At 35.5% G+C, this 21,887-nt stretch overlaps 2 protein-coding genes across 2 annotated transcripts; one reads left to right on the forward strand and one right to left on the reverse strand.

Annotated features, from left to right (window-relative positions):
- Nucleotides 1-9,417: 9,417 nt before the first annotated feature.
- Nucleotides 9,418-11,195, forward strand: LOC143623522 (NAC transcription factor 32-like). Its single transcript, XM_077094408.1, has 3 exons — nucleotides 9,418-9,803; nucleotides 10,273-10,550; nucleotides 10,665-11,195. Exons 1-3 carry the CDS (start codon nucleotides 9,641-9,643, stop codon nucleotides 11,115-11,117), a joined length of 894 nt encoding a protein of 297 aa, XP_076950523.1. The 5' UTR covers nucleotides 9,418-9,640; the 3' UTR covers nucleotides 11,118-11,195.
- A 1,522-nt stretch (nucleotides 11,196-12,717) lies between these two features.
- Nucleotides 12,718-15,297, reverse strand: LOC143623523 (mitochondrial outer membrane protein porin of 34 kDa-like). Its single transcript, XM_077094409.1, has 7 exons — nucleotides 15,249-15,297; nucleotides 15,101-15,141; nucleotides 14,068-14,097; nucleotides 13,712-13,822; nucleotides 13,398-13,484; nucleotides 13,101-13,309; nucleotides 12,718-13,024 (listed from the first exon to the last, which is right to left on the reverse strand). The coding sequence occupies exons 1-7, from the start codon at nucleotides 15,295-15,297 to the stop codon at nucleotides 12,718-12,720; spliced, it is 834 nt and encodes a 277-aa protein (XP_076950524.1).
- Between the last annotated feature and the right edge of the window lie 6,590 nt (nucleotides 15,298-21,887).

The following is a 21,887-nucleotide window of genomic DNA, read 5'->3' on the forward strand; positions in this document are numbered from 1 at the left end:
TTTACCCTTTAAAGCTGTAATCGCAGCTCTTTTACTGCATTTACTAGTTGCATATCTGACTTTAATATATGAATCCTAGAACGATTATATTTTCATTTAATAACACAGTATACTCTAAATTCGAAAGTTTATCAACCATTTGAACCGATGAAAATAATATTCACGTTCACACATTACATGTAGAGAACAATTCAGTGATTTTCATATATATATATGTGTGTGTGTGTGTGTGTGTGTGTGTGTGTGTGTGTGTGTTTCCAATTAGTAGTATGGTCTTTTTATTTTTATTTTTTTTAGTAGTTGGGAAATTTATGATGAATCATATATAAAATACAAACTTCTCCTACATTTCAGATTAATCACGAATATGATATACTAGATTTTATCCCCCGTATTACGGGGGTTGTTTTACATTATTCGTTTTTAATATATATATATATATATATATATATATATATATATATATATATATATATATATATATATATATATATATATTTGGATTTTAATTTTATTTATTGTAAGAAAGCTAATAATTAATATACTTGAGGTTTGATGATAAAATGGTTGTTTTTATATATATATTTTTTTAATATTTATTTTTTGGATTTTAATTTTCTTTGTTGTAAGAAAGTTAATAATATACTTAGGGTTTGATAATGAAAGAGTTTTATAAATAAATGATATGTTATAACCCGTTTAAAAACAATCTGGATTTGGTGACCCATGACCCGCTTATGTTTTTTACTATAAAATTGTTTATTAATTATAAATAATATCTTTTTCTTTTTAATTTGGATATTAAATTTTAGTATATCCCTATATTATAGGATTTTTACATCAAATAATTGGTAAAATTAATTTTTAATTTAATGAGATGTTATAACTCGTTTAAGAGCTATCTGGTTTTGGTAAGACCCATACCCATAAATTTAGGTTAAATCAATGAGAGACCTCAATTTAAAAATTAAGCAATCTGGCGGCTTCCATAAAAGGGGGAGCGACCACATCGCGACACATAGGATTTTGGGTTTTTGTTTATATATATTATAGATATCTATTTAGAAACTAGTAAACGGGTCAAGGGTTTAAAAAAGGGTCGGACCCTTGAAACCCTTTTACTCTTCTATAATATATGATTGTTTATTGGATTACATCGAAACAGAAGGCAAGCGGGCAACAAGCTGCGCCGCTACTCCTTTTTGAATCGCAAAACCTATCTTGCTCTTTAAGGTGAAATTTAAATACCTTTTACCCTACTCATATTATATATTCGGGTCTAATTAAGGGTTTTGCAAGTCGGGTTAAAAGGTTTTAAGGGTATGACCCTTATCTTGCTCACCCCTATTTGGAAGTATATTTTTGGATTCTTGGAGGGGAACTCGGGTGAGTATTTGCCATTTGGTATTTTAGTGCGGTTACGTCTCCATATAAGCGACTTGGATCCCGGTGACTAATGGTTCGATGGGGTAGACACACAATGTCAACAGGAAATAAACATAAAGTAGCTTTGATTATTAAACTAGATTCTCGGATTTAACGAAGATCCAACTTTTGGCCATATGAATTGGTGTAACAATAATAATACATGCTGCATAAAGAGAATGAGATATTTAATAGCTTTGTTAAGATAAAATTTTAAGTTAATAACAAATTTGTAGCAATTTAAACCAAAGAGACATATTATTAGAAAGAATCTACAGCCAGAGCTTTTTTTTTATCGGAATTAAAGGTATGCAATTAACAAAATATAAAATTGGTGGGAATGAAATGAATGATTACGTCGTTTTGTTTGGTAGGTAGGAAAAAAAAAGAAAAAATAAAATTAAAATGGTAGTGAGTGGCGACAGAACCTACCCAATAGTGTTGGGCTTAGGACCTCACAAAATTAAAGGCCTCCATGTTTCAAATAAGCTTTATATATACATTTGGGCTTATCATGCTCATATTTGGTTTTGGGCCTGCATAAAGGATGGGCTTCTATTCAACTATCTGAAGTAATCTAAGACTACACAAATCTTGTAATGCCACCTCATTTTTACTCAAAAGTAGTTTAGGTATTGAGTATTGACTCCACAAATCTTGTAATGCCATTACTTTTACTACGAACTACCCTAACTATTAGTGTCACTTCTTTCAAGTACCATAAACAAATTTGCGTTTGGGTAACAGCTGGGCTCAAAGTGATGGGTTGCAGAGTCGGGGTGTCAAAAGCCCAAAAATGAAAGTGGGGTTGCAAGCTACCTTTTGGTGTTGACCACAGGGGTGCAAACTGCACTTAACTCTTAATATAATAAACTAGTTTTTACCCCGGCGCATTGCGTCGAGCAGGTCAGTAAAACTCGGACAGTGGCAGAACCCAAGCGTTGAGCCAGAAAGTCGATGCGAATTCGGTGACGCGCATTATCGTATCGGAATTAAAACCAAATATAAACAAAAGGTTATAGAAAATGAGGTGAACCAACGGGGTGGTGGCGGTCGGTAAAACTTGAGCATTGGTAAAGCCCAACCGTTGTCGATCGCGGACGTTGAGGTGGTGAGTCTACGGAATTAAAACAAAAACATTGGCGTTACGACGACTTGATGCGAGTTCTATCGGTATCAATTAGGATCATTACATATACGAAAACTAAACTTAAAATATAATTTGTCATATTTACAAGAAAAAAACAAATATTACATAATTAAAAATATCTAATACAACAATCAATGGATACAAAGAAAAAGAGAAAAATTCAATAGAGTTTTGAACTTGGGCCAATTAGAACATAAAGAATTAGGAAATGCTCCGTCAACCATCAAACCAACTTAATAACTTAGAACAAATCTTGAAAGTAATTATATAAATAGTCAAAGTCATAGCCTTAAAAAACTTTGTGACAACAAAGTTCTCAATTATACTAATTTATAATTATAATTGTTGCAAATTACCTGGCAAAGTGGGCTAATAAAACAATCATGGGCCTTGAAAAAGTGGTCTGCATATTAGTTTTAAATTGTCTGGCCCAACATGAATGTAAAGTCAAAGTTTTGGTTAGGATTGTTTGAATAATGGTTCTCTTTCAACGGGTATCACAGCCGCATCCCCATTTTTCACCGGGTACCCCTAATGGTGGAATTGGTGTACCCGCTCAGTTTAAGGTACCATGAAGGGGGTGCCTGCAAATGCCCGGTCCTTCTATACTATATAAGATTTTGAATATTGCTAATAAATTTTGAATTATGCATATCTAGAGGTGACACATTTATGATAACTAAGTATGGTTATTGGTTAAACCTCCCATAACAAGAAAGTTAAATGAGTCTACAATTAAAAGACCACGGTGTGTACTAGCAAAAAAATATTTTAGTGAAGGTCATGGTAATTGGTATAGACCTTAATGAAATATTCTCTGTTTCAGGGATACCTAAAATGTCATTGTATTACAATTAAGTATGAGATTTGAGCAATGGATGACAAAATGAATTTGCTTAGTAGAAACATAAGCGCGAAGATGAATATACGCAAGCTTAATGAAAAATACTTTTTCTTGAAATTAGGATTTTATATAGATAGATGGGCACATACATATAAGGAGTTTATTGGATCATTCAAAGAGTACATATTAACAAGCTCAACCAAAGGAACATAATTTATTCATGTAACTTTGTATGTTTGACCACATAGAATCTTGGGTGATATTGATCTTGATATATTTGTGATGATCAAGATGTCGATCAAAAGTGGTAACTGATAACTGACTCTATCTAATTATAATGAGGGTGTGTGCTTAAAAATAAATGGTTTCTTCATTTGACACTTAATGGAATGTTAATTAATGAGGTAATGATATGTTGCTAGGCATATACATTGTTACGCTAAATCTTGTGCAATTGAAATTTGATGGTTTTTTTAAGTGCATGACATGACAACACATTAGGGTTTGTAGGTAGCTTATTTACTGTTTAGTTACGTTAAGCGTATGTTGGATAATGTTGCTTAGTGACATGACCCTAAAAATATCATATATTAAAAAGTTTGATAGACTTGTGTGAAAAAACTTTTTAAGAAAGTTATACTAACACATCCACATCAACAAGCCACTCCATCATGCCCCTCCGCAGAGCGAGTGTTGGAATGTTCACCGTAAAAACTGCCTAAGTGATACTTTGTGGAGGGCTTTAGCGCCCCTTAACACTTGCCCTATGTCATTTCACATTTGCACTGGATTGGTTGAAGGGGCGCTAGAATGGGATGTTCTTAAGTTAAATTATTAAGTTGTCAAAAATAAATCATTGTAAAATATTAATAAATTTAATTGTTTCCTTAAGTTCTTTCTTTTTGATTATATAAGTATTATTCTACATTAAAAAGTAGAATAAATCCGATGTCATGTTTCTGTCCAGATTAAGTGATAAACTATGAAACAGTAACAGTTCGGAGTCATCTCACTTGTGTAATTGTGTTGTACATCTATAAAGACAAAAGGAGAGCATCTTGGTTTTATAGTTAAAAAATACTTTATGTTCACTTTCAAGTTCTAACAATCAAAAAGCCACATATATTAAAAATAGTAAGTATATATTAATATTGTAAGCACTAAGTTTTGTGTCATGCAATGCAGTGTTCTAGTCATACATGTATGGAAGGGGTAAAGCATGAAAATAAAATAATACCAGTCAAAAACTAACGAATGACTTTATCTTTTGAGCAAACGACGGGTATCACCCCTCAGTTTGTTATTTATCAGTTACAAGAGGGGCGTTCGTGTGTTGCGTGAGTCATGAAACGCATATCAATGATAATTCGGGTTGTGTTAAATAGTGGTGGATTCAGAAATCTTTGTCAGTGGGTATCAAAAATGGTCAACTTAGAATGGGTCAAGTCAAACTAAAGGGGGTCAAACCAAAATGGGTCCGGTCAAAATAAATTACATTAAATAAACCACGTATAAAAATGTAAGTAATAAATTTCACTTAAGCACAATAAACAAAATACATATTACAATTGACAAAAACCTTTACATAATTATCATAGCTCAAAGATCTTACGTACATATAAAAAAATAAAGTTAAATAGTGTAGAATTATAAAAAAGAAATGATACTCTGAACACTATCATATTTGGTCTAATTTTTATAACTGTCCAGTTAAACTAAAAGAATATATCACTATATTAATAACTAATTGACGAAGTGGTTAGACAATTAAACAATCTAAGCTTAATTGTTATCTTGTGAAAGAAAAACTAAACTTGCGTCTAAAAAGTTGGCTCGGAAAGTTGGGTTTGGTACACTAAAGAAACACGGATGGGGGACATAGGGTCTTTGAACCTAATATATTAAAAGTTTAGATAAGAAATACGAATTTGAGAGAGTGCCTACGCTCCCCCCGGCTCAACACTTAATCCACCCATGGTGTGTTTGAAACCAAAAAATGATCCAAAACCAAACGAAACAACTTAAATGAAACAAAAACCGATGATTTAATTTTATATTTTCATAAAACCCGACATTTCAATTTGGTTTCATTTATGTGTGTAACTAAGCTCTAAAAAAACAAACCAAAGTTATAGATTTTATCTTTTATTTTAAGTATAAAGTCATCTATAATATTTTTATATATAGTTTAACTCAAATATGTCAATCCAAAATGTATAATAATTAATTAATTACTGATTAAAAAATGAATTTAGGCCCAAGTTAAATATTATTTGCTAGCCTTTTTCGGCCCAAAAGTTTTATTTAAATGGCAAAATCAAAAAACCCGAAACCAAGCCAAACTCAAAATAAAAACCGAAACCGAATGGTTTTCAAACCGACCCATGCACACCTAGTGGTAATCACGTAATGTCACACCCCGACTCAGGGCCTGGGTGCGACGCCCGTTAGTTGGTATCCGGTTTTGAAAATATATCAGAGTTGCGGGTTATTAACGAAAGTCTTTTAAAATACAATATTCATTTATAAAATGTCGGGTCAGAATACCCGTTTGATATTTCAATTAACTGTCTTTTGAAAATATAATTTATTAATAATATTCTAAATAAAATATCTGAGCCATCAAATCACATCTAATGATTATGTCTCCAATCTTCTATCAGTTTTGCCTGTCAGTTCTATTCTTTACAGTTTTCCTGAAATGTGGGGGAAAAATACGTCAGCACACAGCCGGTGAATGACGCTGACTCAATAATACCAGTGTGTAAACAATAACAATACCTTTGTGACAATACTCATTAGGCACCCAACTCATTGGGTTAAAATTACCCTAAGTACATGTACAATTAATCATATACACAATATCATTTCTCTGATCAGTCCCGTAGACTACCAAAGGCGTGTTTGATGATATGCATGGCCTCGGGGAAATCCGAGTCACCATGTATGTATGGATCCAGACACATGTATACTCTTAATTTGAGTATGCCCATTTCTCATTATTGTAACACAAAGTTTTAAGGATTCATAAGTCCTATGTAAACAGTTCAGACTCTAAAAGAGTTATAAAAGTTTGGGGCGTATTCACCTTATATGATTGTAATCAATTTCTGACACTGATTCATGTATATTGATCAGTTTCGGTTACTGACCCCTATCTGTAAATAAGTTTCTGTTACTGATTCCTGTTTCTGTTTTCAGCTTTCAGATTAATTGATTGGCTGTTATCTCGGACCAATAGTACAAGTATAACATTTGTATAAATATCTGGATAAACGATATAGCTTCATACCCCGTAGTTTGTTTTGTATAGCTGTAACCTTTGACAATTCGTTTATTTGTACAAAACATGTGGACCTTTAGTCCCTTTGTTTATTTATTAATTATATATCAGGTTTCTTTCTCAGGAAGAAACATTTATACCAGGTTTCTTCTTCAAGAAGAAACATTACTTTGTCTATAACCCGTGTATGAATAGTATATTTCTTAATTATTAAGAAATACTATTTTTAACTATACCTTTTGTATATAAGTGATTACGTTTCTTAATCATGAAGAAACTATAATTAGATTATAACATGTGCTTATGAAAAGCTATGTTGTACTTAACAGTGATCAAGGTTCGGGCTATACCTCCGACTATGGTCTAAGTTATTATAATAATAAAATAATAACTTAATCAGAACCCCTACCTCGTACGGGTATTTGGAGTTAAATGCTTATGATTGATCGAGCGGCACTTCCACTCTATATCGCGTAACAGAGCTTACACCGTCAGAGCTTCGGAGCTTGGCGCGTTTCACGAGGTCGGTACGCCTTTCGAGGTCGGCACGCAAAACGATGCAAAACGTGTGAAAAGTGAAGTGGTTGGTGTGAGTTGGAATGTGCCGAACACCCCTCTATTTATAGCCGAAATTCTGCATCTTCGCGTATCGCGAAGATGCACTAGCTTTGCTGAGTCAGCAGTAGGGTTGCCACGTGTCACCAGGTGTCGCCACGTGTCACGCATGCAGAAGTGCAGCTTCGCGTATCGCGAAGATACCTGATCTGCAACTTCACGTATCGCGAAGATGCTCCAAAGTCGGCCCAAGTCTTTTGTCTTTCGCGTATCGCAATGATGCCTGATCTGTAACTTCGCGTATCGCGAAGATGCAAGTTTCAGATTTTCATTTCCAGTCGTTGTACTATCCAAAAATATTAAAACGCCATCAAAACACTACATTACGCCCATCGCCCGAGTCCGAGTCTGTGCGAGTTGGGTGCTGTGCACCCTCCGCTAGGACTATGAAGAGTGGTTAGCCACATTAAAACATTTCTATGAAAACTTGCTTCCTTATAAAGAGATTTCATTTATTTGTTTGTTTCCATGTGGATGAAAATTCCATTCCTTATTTATACCCATGGGTAATGCTTCCCATCGCCCGAGTCCGAGTCTGTGCGCGTTGGGTGCTGTGCACCCTCCGCTAGGACTATGGAGAGTGGTTAGCCACATTAAAACATTTCTATGAAAACTTGCTTCCTTATAAAGAGATTTCATTTATTTGTTTGTTTCCATGTGGATGAAAATTTCATTCCTTATTTATACCCATGGGTAATGCTTCCCTTTTCTTCCATCTTTCCATATGGGATGGATTTTCCTACTTTCTTAAACATAAGATGATTAATTTTTTTCTTATCTCATTTTTCCCATTACTTGATTTTGAGATTATTTTAATCCTTCAACTTTCAAAGTTGACAACTTTAGTCCAAAATAAATATGGGTTTTTCCTAGATGTTACACGTAGCATGTTAATTTTTTTTGAATTTTAAAAAACAAAAAAAAACAACTATAGCATTTAGTTTTTTAACCTCACACGTTGCAACGAGAAGTTGATTATCAATACAGTATAGACACTCAGTATAACAACCGAAATAGATGACAGAGAACCATGGGAAAAAACATTCAAAGGTAGCCGCCGCACGTGGGAGAGCCAAGCGGTTTAAAAATGACGTTACAAAAATTAACGTCCAAAAATATAGAATAAATAATTAGCATGTATATTAATAAAGTTGAAAAGGAAAAAAAAAGGAATTTACAAGGAACTCTATATATTTATCTGACCACAAATCCTGAATAAACACACCACAACTATGCATTGAGCACAAAGCTCTAATACATGTCTTTTTAAGAACCACTTCACAATTCACATCAGCCATTCACAGCTAGATTGAGAATGGTCTAATACTATAATACTATACTATCTGTAGTGGTTTTAATAAACGAACAAGTTAAAGTATCATGTCATTATCACATAACTATCAAGAAGTTAACTTAACCTCCCTTAGTTACGGTGGTTTTTGTCGGCAATTTCGAATGATCTTCCTTGAAGTGCAAGGCAAGTAAATTGGCGAGCAAAGCACAAGTTATTTAAAGAATATATATATGGATCCTAATACTTCCTAATACATGTCGGTTTAGGTTGTTAGGTTTATTTAATTGTTTATTAAATTACCTATTGTTTAGGAATCCTAGTTAGACTCAAACGTGTCTAGGTTTGGTCTATATAAACCGTGTAGGATTTCATTACTGTAATTGAGTTTTGAGTGAGTTTCTCAATAAAGGTGTTTAGCCAAATACGTGTTTTGTTCATTAATACCTGATACCAATTCTCTTTAGTTTTAACTTTCAATCACTCAATAGATTGTGATTTTGGACCCACGCCTAATAGCAACAATGTCTAAAATCGACCGTATATATTCACTGAATCCATAATAGACTAATGAATAATTATAGCACTATCTAATTTCACGTTCACACTAAATTAAAACAACTAAAACTAAACGAGCCGCAAATCCAGTCGCTAATTGAACATGACATGAGTCAAAGCAATGCCCACTCCACTCCACTCCACTCCACAAAGCAACAAACGGCTTTTCTCCACCAAACTCCAAACCAAATGACGAACTCAATGACACAATGCACGTGGGGTCAACCTCTCACACGCGTCCTCCTCTCATTCGCCCGTACCAAAGGCGGCGTCGACCGAACCTTGTTCTCCAAGCATATCCTCCTTCCTAGACTCTCACTTGTTCATCCAGATTCAATCCCCCACGTGCCAACTTTCCTTATATAAATACAACTCTCACCCCTTCATCCACACGACTGTCGAAAATTCAAAACCCTAACCCTAACCCTAACCCTAACCCTAACCCTAACCCTAATTTCTCCAAACACACTGCAGATGTCCGGAAACGGTCTGAATTTGCCACCGGGGTTCAGATTTCACCCTACGGATGAAGAATTGGTGATGCATTATCTTTGCCCCAAATGCGCCTCTCAATCGATCTCCGTTCCGATTATCAAAGACATTGATTTGTATAAATTCGATCCGTGGCAGCTTCCCGGTAATTCAAATTCTATTTCTATTTATTTACTTTTAAGCAGTGTTGTAGAACTTGCCAGGGGCTATTCAAATCTGATAAAAATCGAACCTGTTGGAATATCAGAACATTAAGAGCGATCAAAAATCATATTTTTGGTTTAAATAATGAAATGAGAAATCTGGGCAATTCGGATGGATTGTTCGTGTTTTTCTAGTCTATGGGGCAGAACTAGCGGTTAATTGGGGTTAATAGGGATTAGTTCGGACTAATCGGATAGGAATTTATATACATATATACCAAATTTCATTTATAATTTTTTTCAATTTTGACCGATTTGACCAAATAGCAATTAATCGCTGACTAGCGATAAATCGGCGCCTGGGTTGTATAACCATGCTTTTAAGTCAATTGATTGAAGATATTTGGTTCAAATTAAGATGAATTTAAATTCTGATCTTTATTGATTTTGTTTCTGTTTTGATTTGAATAGACATGGCTTTGTACGGAGAAAAGGAGTGGTACTTCTTTTCGCCTCGGGACAGGAAGTATCCGAACGGGTCTCGGCCAAACAGAGCTGCCGGAACGGGTTATTGGAAGGCTAGCGGAGCCGATAAACCGATCGGGAAATCGAAAACCATGGCTATAAAGAAGGCGTTGGTGTTCTACGCAGGAAAAGCGCCAAAAGGAGTTAAAACGAATTGGATAATGCACGAGTATCGTCTTGCTAATGTGGATAGATCCGCGGGGAAACGGAGCAACAATCTTAGGGTATGTTTCTATTGTTTTTATAATGCTGGCTTGGCATGGCTCGTTAGCTATTTACGTTTTAAATATTATTTGGTTGAATTGTGATTAATTATGTTTATTATTGTATTTGTGCAGTTAGATGATTGGGTATTATGTCGATTGTACAACAAAAAAGGTGTTTTGGAGAAACACGTGAGCTCAGATGTAAAAGATGCTTCATTTTCGGATATAGAAATCGATACGAAGCCCAAAATTACATCATATTCTCCCATGGATAAATCATCGACACTACACCCTCCGTCGTCAATACCCTATCCGATTAGGAATGATACATTTAATTTTGAAACATCTGAGTCAGTCGGGACCTTCCATACGGATTCAAGCTTAGAACACGAACGAGAAGTCGAGAGTGAAGTAAGAAAAGACGGGTTTCAGTTTGGTTACTTGGATCCTTTTACAGATGACTCGTTTACTGCTCAGACTCGTTACTTCAACGACTATCAACTCTCTCCGTTACAAGATATGTTTTTCAAATGTAAAACTAAACACAATGGGGTTTTATCTGGTCCAAAAGCAAGTGGGCTTTGAGAATGATGTTTTGCAAACCCGGTCCTAGGTTCATATCCCATGTTAATATATCCATTAATTGGTATCATGTAGCATTCTTTTAGTGAAGGCAAATATATTCATGTAGAACATTTCTTTTTTCAATTTGAATTATATATTGTTAGCTGTTTAATAATGGTATTGTTAGATTATCTTGAGTAACAAGTATTATGGCGGGGCTAGTAAACGATACGCGACAACTGATATAGGTTGAATATTTAATTATATAAAAGAAACATAGTTTCGCAGAAGTAGTCGCATTCTTATAGTTCAATTTCGACTACACACATTTACAAAACCAAATTTTCTGGTTGAAGTTGAACCAAACAGAACCCATATGAGATCGAAGGAGTGATGTAAATGAACATGCAACATATGATGGCTGCTTTCAAGCACCCATATGAGATTGAAGGAGCTGATGTATTGGTAAAATCATACATGTCGGAAAAAGCTAAGATTCAGTGTCGTTGACTAATTCGGAGCCTGGTCACAAAACAGAGAAACGGATGGAGGCAAGAATTAACGTCTTCAAATAGTTACCTGAGTACATGGAGAAGGCAAAAACATGCAAGTGGAGAGAGATCTAGCTGGTAGATAAGCTAAAGAAAATAAAAGAGCAAAATATCTTATCAGGAAATGGGAATGTGTGGCCAGAGGTGGTGCAAAAAGAAGAGCAGAGATAGATACACGTGTATGGACAAAAATAACAAAATTCATGAATAGTGTTTTTTTTAGAGTGCATCAAAAGATGGTTTTTGATAACATATAATAAATAATAAATAGAAAAACAAGAAGGTATGACTTCTTTTAACTAGTCAACTTTTTAGAAGAAAAATTATCAATGCTAAGAAAAAACTTGTTACTTGTTTTAAGATACAGATTTTCTATGCCCTTATCAAGTTGACACTTTATTTAAATGGCTCGGACGGACCCTAATTTATTTAGCTTAGAACCCGTTTTAGCCGAACTAATTTTGCTTAAAATTTCGTATTGACATGAATCGAACACGTTCTAACCCGTGACCAAACCGATTCTTTAGTCAGGCCTGCTCAATAATTATTCAATCCCCTTTACATTTAAACCAGCTTCCTTGAAAGAATAGAAAATTTTGAATGAGAGGTTCGTTTTCAAATAAAAGCTTGTTATAAACTATGCAAGTTTCTTTTTTTTTTTTACTTTGAAAAATTCTGTTTACCATATCCGTTCAGAAACCAACAGAAGCATGCGACAGCTTTATTACTTTTTTAAGATATGAACATAAGCTAAAAGTGGTTCCTTTTCCTTTTCAATTTATTTATTTATTTGTTCGGTTAAGGTTACACAAACAAACACAGACAAAACCTTGATCGCGTTTGTTTACAGCCAAAGACATTCACATTTTGCTCAACGAAGTGTATCAGATTAATCAAGAAATCAAACTGACCAACAAAATTTTAGTGTTCACTTGCTCAAAGTTAAATCTGTCAAAAAACCTATAAATTCTAATCATAAAAAACGAACCAAATCAAAAACATCATAGCAAGACCAAAGAAAGATATCAAAATTACATTTATTTCCTAAGTCCAGATAAAACCCGCAACCATCATGGCTTAAGAACCAAAGCAAGCCCAAACTTAGCACTCTTATCAACCGCTTTGGTGTCAACTTCTCCAGAAATGGTAAAAAGAGATTTGGGCCTCCACTCGTGCTGGATCAGAGCATTCGCCTTCCCAAAGTTATTGACACGGGCTTTGACCGTGGTCAACGGGTCCAAAGCATGTTGAGTCCCAACCGTGATTGTGTTTACATTGGTTGAGAAGTTGTGATTGACTTCCGCACCCACTGATGTGTTGCTCAACGGCTTCACGATATGGTAGTACGATGCATTCAAAGTCTCACCCTTATCATTCCTGCGCACACGTAACTAGATTCATTATCTACAACATAAAAAAGTCAACTTTTAGATTTAATAAGTCAACCACTTACAAAGTCAAAGCAGCAGTGAGGTCAGCATTGGAGAAACTAATCCCAGCATTGTATTTAGTGAAGTCCCCAGTTTTGGTGTCGAAGGAAACATCGGTTCCGATAGCAGCACTGGCGGTCCCCAACACACCAGAGAAGTTGACCACAGGGTTTGCGGTCAACCCAATACTTGTGGAGATTCCAGCATAGTCATGCAAGTATTGAAGTTCCAACTACCAGAATAATAAATTATCACACATCTTTTTATATAAATTGTATTCAAATTCATTATATTAAAAAAACAGCTTAGTTTTCACATACCTTCCCGGACCTTTGATCGGGAACCTTGAAGCTAAGGATTGCCTTCAGCCCAGGTGCCGGTTCATTAACCACAATGGTTGTCGAGAGCTACATTAATGTTGTAAACAGTTTAGTTAAAGTTCTCACACACCATATTCAACTTCATAAATTCAGATGTAACTTAAAGTTTAACTTTTAAATGTTAGGATGTCTAAAACCAGAATCCTTGAGATATTGTCATACTATCTTAAAGTGAAGACAGAAAAACATTTCAAGTACAAATATAAGATATAATGATAAATAGATGCACGAAAGGGAAGTAGAAACTGTGATACATTAGAGCTTGTGTCAACTTTGATATCGGCAGTAACATTGTTCCTTTTTAACTGAGTGTTGACATCCGCAAGAAACAAATCGCCTTTCTTGTTTCCAGAAGATGTGATTGCCTGCACGGTACAGAAACAAGAAACAGTTAATCGAGCGCAACTAATATTCAAAGTTCACCACCAGTAAACAGACCGAAAGAAAACCGCACCACAATTAAACAATGCCTTCATCATTCATATAGATATATAAATACAACTTCTAACCATTTAAAACTGGCACATACATATATGATCCTAATATCAAATAAAAAGGTCTAGGCAGCCTATGATTAAAAAGATATAAAAAGTAAATAATAACAACTTACAACTCCAGTGGGTGAATAGGTGGTGAAGAGGTATGCACCCGCCTTAACATCGAGCGGGCGGGTCAACCCACAAGATATAGACAAGAGGCTTGAAATCAGGATGTCATGAAGACACAAAGCCAAAACCTATGCGCGTGGCGCATATCACATATGCTCACGCATATCACATATGTTCATGCATCACATATGCTCACGCGTATCACATACGCTCACGCATCATATATGCTCACGCACATCACATCTGCGCGTGGCGCATCTGCGTGTGGCGCGTATCACATATGCTCACGCATCATATGCTCACGCATCACATCTGCGCGTGGCGCATCTCACATATGCTCACGCATATTACATATGCTTGCGCATATCACATCTGCGCGTGAGAATAAAGAGAAGACCTCGCGCATCCCCAGGATAGGCGCATATCACACATGCACATAATCAACCACGTCCTTATCCAAATCAGGATAAGGACAACCATGATTGTGCTCATCAGACAACCTTCCAGAAGGTATCCTTTAAGGAATAAGAATATGCTGATGTTGACAGCTGCCAATGAAAGGTGGATAACTCAGCAAAACCCATGTGCTACCACGTGATTGCACATGGCTCAGGTGAAATACCTTGGTCAGAGAATAATCAATGAAAAAGCACCAGGTGTCCTAGGACACGTGGCGCGAAGCAATAGGAGGATGCCAAAAAGGCCCTCATTGGGTCTGAGCCCAATCATTGGAAACCCTAACACTATAAATACCACACCACCTCCACAAGGGGAGGTAAGCAAGAAAATACACTTTAAGTTCTTACTCACTTTCAGATTATTATTATCTTCTCCTACAATATCTTATTCTCACACCGGAGGGTTACCCCAAAGAGGACCCCTCTGTCCTTTTCTGAGGGGTAAGTTCACGGTGCTGCTTGTTTTGTTGGTGGAAGAATTCATACTCCGGAAAACCATCGGTGATACAGCATACTCGTACCCAAGGAAAGTTGATCGTCTACTAGTAAGTCGATCCACGTTTCTTCAGGTGGTGATGGTGAACTTATGATCTCCCTGGTAACCGCGGTTCAGAAGATCTACATTATTATTAATCACAACAAAAACAAATAAATAAATGTAGATCCAACAAAGATGAATAGAATACATGCAGCACATTGATGTATGTATGAAATTGGTTAATTACCTCTGGTTTTTTTGCCAATGTCGGAGTAAAGACCAGGGCCTTTCACCATGACTGATTGTAGCTTAAGGATGGTTGAGAAGTGAACAGTGAGAATGAATGGTAATGTTATTGGAATTTATTTATTTATTTATAGGGTTGGATGAATTGGGGAAAAAGAAAAGCCCTAATTTTTTTACTATCCATCCTGCAGCTGCTCTTTGTGTTTTCTATATTTTGGACCGTTCGATTGCCTTTCTATCATTTCAAATTAGTCGTTCAAGAAAAAAAAGTCATAGGTAGTCAAACTTATACTTTTGGATATTGTTAAGTCCTATCATTGTAATATGAAGGTAACTAAATCATCCTTGTTTGATAAATATTTTTACGGGTGTAATATGGTGGAGTTAATTCACTATTGTGTGATGAATGTTGTCATAGGTGTGATGGGGTGAAAGTTAAATCACTGTAAGGCTATCTGTAGTGGTTTTTGTTAATTGTTTAGTTAAAGTGACACATAGGTGTCCCATAGGCAAACATAATTTCTCTAGAGCCTCTTTCTAAATCAAGTATAGTGATTTTAACTAATTGTAATTACTACTTAATCATTTTTTATTTACTTAATATATATTATTCAATAAATATAATAATTTAAATAAAAAAAGTCACACAATAAAATACTAGAATGTTTTAATAAAGCAAAAGTTACAAGCATATTGTATATTCTGAATAATTATATATATGTGAAATTCATGCTCTTGTTTTTTTAATGGAAATTAACTATTTTTATTTATAATATATATAGTGCAATTATTTATTTTTAATAAGTGTTTCTCTCCTCATTGTCGTTGTTTTTCTCACCGTTGCTCTTGTCATCGACGTCGCCAATTTTGTAATTGTTTCACAGATGTTCTACAAAGTCCACTCAAAAATTTACATACGTGTCCCTACTTTTTTTCTTCTTAAAATAATCTTTCATCATCTGGTTATGACTCTCTATACGATCCGTTAGGTCATTGATCCATTTTGTTATAAAGTATGAGATAATTATAGAGTTACTTTACATATGTGTGTGGCAAGTGCATTATGTAATAAGTCATTTTTTATTTTATATAATGACATTCGTTGAAGTGCGGTGGGGGAAATTGCCACAGTTCTCCAAACAATATTAATAGCATATCCATTTCTTTTGCCAAATAATAAATGCTTTAACCCAAGTAAAGCCCGTTAAGGGGTTGGCAGAGAAACTCTATGGTGCTAGAATTGAAGGTCTCGTAATACTTTTAGCGGACAAGTTGGTAGCCACATCACATGTTGGCGCCCCTAATTTTACCACTACATGTAGTCTAACGTGTACAAGTCAATATCCTTATATATAATACCACTTGAATTACTACCATTAAATGGGTCAAAAAAACTATTAAACCATAGTACCTACATTATTACCAACTAACTATAAACGGGTCGTCTACATAATATGCCTATTACAATATATAAAACTTCTTGTCACATGTAGTTTACAGAGCCGTCTCTGAGGATGCGAGTGATCTCGAGGGCTCTGTGCGATTAAAAAAGTGGGCCGAAAAGAAAAACCAAAAGATAACCCCTAATCAATCTATTTAGGCTAAAATAGAAATACATGCTTAAATCTTTTTTAAAAACAAAAATACATGTTTGAATCTTTAAGGGGCAATTTCATAGAATAATAACCAAGTTTTAAAAATTTTCTAATCAGGTCAGTCAACTTTAAATTTTTTTTTATTTAAATCATTCAACTTTCATATTTTATTAATTAAAGGTTTTAACATGTTTTTTTAACCTTTTTCTTTTTTGTTTCACATAGGAAATCTTTTTATCTTTTTTTTATGTTGACATTGAGTGGCGACGTGAATTTTATTTTTTATTTTTAAATTTTAATATAATTAGCATATTTTTAATTTTTTTAAATTTAACTACATATGTTGCAAATTCCGACTCCCACATCTTATCCTCCATTTCTTTCTTGACGCACAAAGAAATCAGCGAGACTCGATTTCAAGATTTGGTGACCCGATTTGAGAAAAAATTGCATGAGTAACTTAATTAGAACACTTTTGAAACTTTGTTACTATTCTATGAGATATTCCCAAGCTTTTTAAGTTATCCGAAGTTAAATAGGCTTTTATTTATAATTTTGGTTGAGTTTTAAATTTAGTTATGCCTTTGTTTAAAAAATATATATATAAAAAAATCATAATATAACAAAGTAGTTAATGTGAATGTACATACAATATGGCCCGCCACCAAATAAATTAGTTTGATTTTATAAAAAACAAAGAAATAAAAAAAAAGTAATACAGGCAACGAAAGCAACAATTAATTAAAACAAAGAAAATTGCAGCACTTGGATCTTGAACTTGAGACATTGTTAATGGAAAGAGAATCAATCAGCTGAGTCAAATAACAATTTAATTTAAGATTCATTTAATTTAAGATTCGTTTGTTTTTTTTTATCTAATATATATTTCAGATTTACTCTTTTAACAAGGGCCTCTAAAACTTTTGGGCCCTGTGCGGTGGCCTAGCCCGCACAACCTGCACAAATCGGGTACACCTTGAAAACCCGAACCGGTTCGGAACCGGTTTTTTTCAACCCGGGTAGAGAATGACACCGGTTCCAGTCAGGAACCGGTTCGGTTCCCGACCCGAACCGGTGCCCAGATATGCGAACTTTTAAGAACCGGGTAGGGTATGAACCGGAACCGGTTTTTACGTAAAAACCGGTTCCACCGGTTTTTTTTGAAATTTATAAATTAGAGCCGTTAGGAACCGGTTCCAACGGCTATATAGCCGTTTTTGACCGTTGGAACCGGTTTTTTAACTATAAATAGGGTTTTTTAACCGTTTTTGACCGTTTGACCGTTCAAACACGTGACTGACAGACAATAGTACAATTCTTCTTCGTCGAAACAAATAATTTTACCAAAACAAATAATTAGTCGAACAAGTTACAAATAATTTTACCAAAACAAATAATTACAACTCTTTTTCGTCTTCATTCTCTTCACCCTCGTCTTCGTTATCGGAAGAAACCCCGTCCTCCGCCTCCTCATCATGAATATGACGCTCTATTGGTATTTCGTCTTCAAAGTTCGACTTGTGTTGTACACGATCCACCGCATCCAAATGGTCCTTTAGGCAAATGCAAACCTCTAGAGACTCGGGAGTTAGTTTTGTTCTTCGCATAGATAACACCCTCCCACTAAGAGAAAAAACCGATTCGGAAGCAACCGTTGAGGCTTGTACGGCAAGCAAATCACGAGCCATGGCGGATAGAATGGGAAATTCGTTTTGTTTACCTTTCCACCAAGCCAATAAATCAATATTGTGAATTTCGTCTACCGTTGCGCCCTCAACATAGTTTGCTCCACTATATCGACCAAGTTCGCTACTTGGTGTGTTTCCTCTTTGCCTCTTAGATGCGGATTCACGAATCCCATTCATCAAGTTTATAAGTGGGTCATTGCACGGCCTACCACTTGTTGTTTTTTTCACAAAAGACGATCTCGTGCTTGGACCGTACATTTGAAAATAGTGGTCATAAAGGTCTTGAAGATTTTTGTTGAACTTGTCCTTCGCTTCCGTCGACAACTTCGGGTCAATCTCGTGCATACCTAAGTTGTCGAATATTTCCTCAATCGTTGTTTCAACCCCATTAACATTCCAATAGGGGTTTAATGCGGCGGCACAAGTAAAGACCGGCGGTATGATTTCAAAATATTTTATGAACTTTTCTTTCATCACCGCAACAATATTTTCGAAGAGTTTGTTCTTCTACGCAAAGCTTTTAAAAACACAAGACATATAGTACAATTCTTGCAAAACCCAACAACTAGTAGGGTAATAGACTCCCGATAATTTTGTTGTTGACTTTTTGAACACGTCAAGATACTCCAACATATAACCGACTTGGACCCAAACACTTTCCGGAAACATATCGGCCTCGCGTTGTTCAACAAGATTGTTATGAAAAGCTTGTAAAGTTTGGCGTTGGCCAAAAGCACACTTTAACATATGACAAGTTTAGTTCCAACGGGTTGGAACGTCCCAATTCGGCCCCAAATACTTTCTTTCCACCGACTTGCAATAGTTCTTATATTCAAGATGTCTTCTTTTACCACTTTTGAAGACATCTTGTAACATAAGTCTAAAGTATTTTAAATCATCACAAATGTGTTCATTGTCAAGACCTACTTGAACAACCAAGTTGATGATATGTGCAACACATCGGACATGAAAAAAATCCCCGAAACAAGGTGGTGAATATTTAATGATAAATTTTTCAGCCGCCTTAGTATTGTTTGAAGCGTTGTCAAACGAAATCGAAAATATTTTATTTCTCAAGTTGTAAGTCGTTATAACTTCAACAAGTAATTCAAACAATTTTTCGGCGGTATGTGGGAACGGGAAGTTTTCAAAAGCGATGGTGCGTTTCATCAATTGCCATGTCACCGGATCAACCCAATGAGCGGTGACACATATGTATGATTCGGGCAACCCGTGTGGTGCCGACCAAACATCGGTAGTTAAACTAACCATGGCTTCTAAAGAATGAAAAGACTCGATTAACTCTTTTTTAGCACACTCCCACAACTTGACACAATGACGTCTTAAGGTAGTACGACTTACATGTGTGTATCTCGGTTGTAGAGTTTCGCGAATCAACGACGTCAACTCCGGGTCATCAAAGTGGTTAAACGGCAAACCTCGTTGAATAACGAACTTTGCCATTCTATCTTGAACTTGAGTCGTGTTGTAACGAAATAGTGTACCATCTTTACCCAAGTCAATTTGATCGGTCGTGCCAATCCCTTTCAACGCCTTGCAATATGGCTTCTCGATGTGCTTTCTCAAAGTAGAGTTGGAATCCTGCTTTAATATTGAACCACATAGTTTGCAACGAGCCTTTTGATAACCTTCGTCATCCACAATCAAATCCCAATTCTTCCATATATCTTGGTTGCGGTTATGGTTGACTACCGTAACAACCCTTGGGTCCTCCGTAACAGGAACGGGGGCAACAAAAACACCCTTCTTAGCCTTGTTGTTAGTTTTTTTGATTGGTGCCATAATAATATTTTGTTGGATGGTCGGGTAAAGGAACGGGTTTGCTAAAGGAGTAGTATTTTAGTTTGTTTTTGAGTTTGGTGGTGAAACAAGTAATGGAAACAAGTTATATATAGGTTTGGCCCAAAAACCGGTTCCAACGGCTATATTACCGTTGGAACCGGTTCCAACGGATATATTGCCTCAAAAACCGGTTCCAACGGCTATATTACCGTTGGAACCGGTTCCAACGGCTACTTGGTGTCTAAAAAACCGGTTCCAACGGCTATATTACCGTTGGAACCGGTTCCAACGGCTAGTTTGACTTTTTGTTTGACCCTTGAAAAAAACCCGGTGGAACCGGTTTTTCCGGGTACGACCCGAACCGGTTCCAAATAAGAACCGGGTAGGAACCGGGTTGGAACCGGTACTGAAATATATATAGTAGAACCGGTCCCGATTTTCGGGTACAAAAATACCCAAACCGGGTATTGTTCCAACCGGGTTGGAACTGGAACCGGTTCCGGTTCGGTTCCACCGGTTAGGTTCCGGAACCGGTTTTTTTGTACACGTCTAGTTTAACATCATAAGTCTTTAATCTACTACTAACCATCCTTACACTTGGGTTTTCATGAAAGAATAATGAATACAACTTAGGGGGTGTTAGGGATTCCTTATTTTCATCAACTTATAACTTATAAACTTTTTGAAAAGTTAATAAGGTGTATAAGGTGTTTGGCAAACCATAAGGCCTTATGGATTTTAACTTATGGAGAAGGCAAAATAAAGGGGTTTTGAAACGTTAGGAATTTATAACTTATTAACTTAATGGGTTTGATTTACCTATTACACCCTTCTAACCTCAAACCCATTAAACTCATTTTAAAAAAGAGTGTTCTTTTTAGTCATTTTGGCTTTCCCCAACACATAAGCTAATCCAAACATTTTTTTCAAAACTTCTTTTAAAATATTCATAAGCAAATAAGTCCTTTTAACAAAAAGTCCTTTTTCTCTTAAATAAGCAATCTCAAACACACCCTTATTCGAGTTTAGAGTATAAGTTTATTTACTTTGCCTAACACGCCTAGCTTGTTGAAAACATAAATCTTTAGGATATAATGTACGACATTGGTATCCAGTTATTAATCATAGGGCCGTCCAAATCGCTCGATGCTCGAACTCGCTCGCTGCTCGCTCAGAAATTGTATGGAAAATGCTCGCTCGTTTTTTCGCTCGATTGCAAATGAGCCGCTCTGCTCGGTTCAGTTTGTAAACGAGCCAAGCAACGAGCAAAGGTCTGCTCGATTCGGTTCGGCTAGAATATTTTTAATTTATTTTATATATAATTATATATGAACAAATATATAAATATATAGACTACACACATAAAATATACGTATACAGTTTTTTAAACCCTTTTAAATTTTTTCCTATTACGTCAATTTTATAGTTTTATTAGTTCGATTCAAGTTTTCAGAATACTAAAAGTTTGTTTACATATTCATTATATCTCAATTCAAACTTCTTTCTCATAAAAATTTACAAAGTATCATATGCTTGTCTAAAAACAACTAATTT

Source organism: Bidens hawaiensis, unplaced genomic scaffold (assembly GCF_021521415.1).
Source record: "Bidens hawaiensis isolate Kalapana, Puna unplaced genomic scaffold, B.hawaiensis_p1.1 tig00003488_1, whole genome shotgun sequence".
Classification (NCBI taxonomy): domain Eukaryota; kingdom Viridiplantae; phylum Streptophyta; class Magnoliopsida; order Asterales; family Asteraceae; genus Bidens; species Bidens hawaiensis.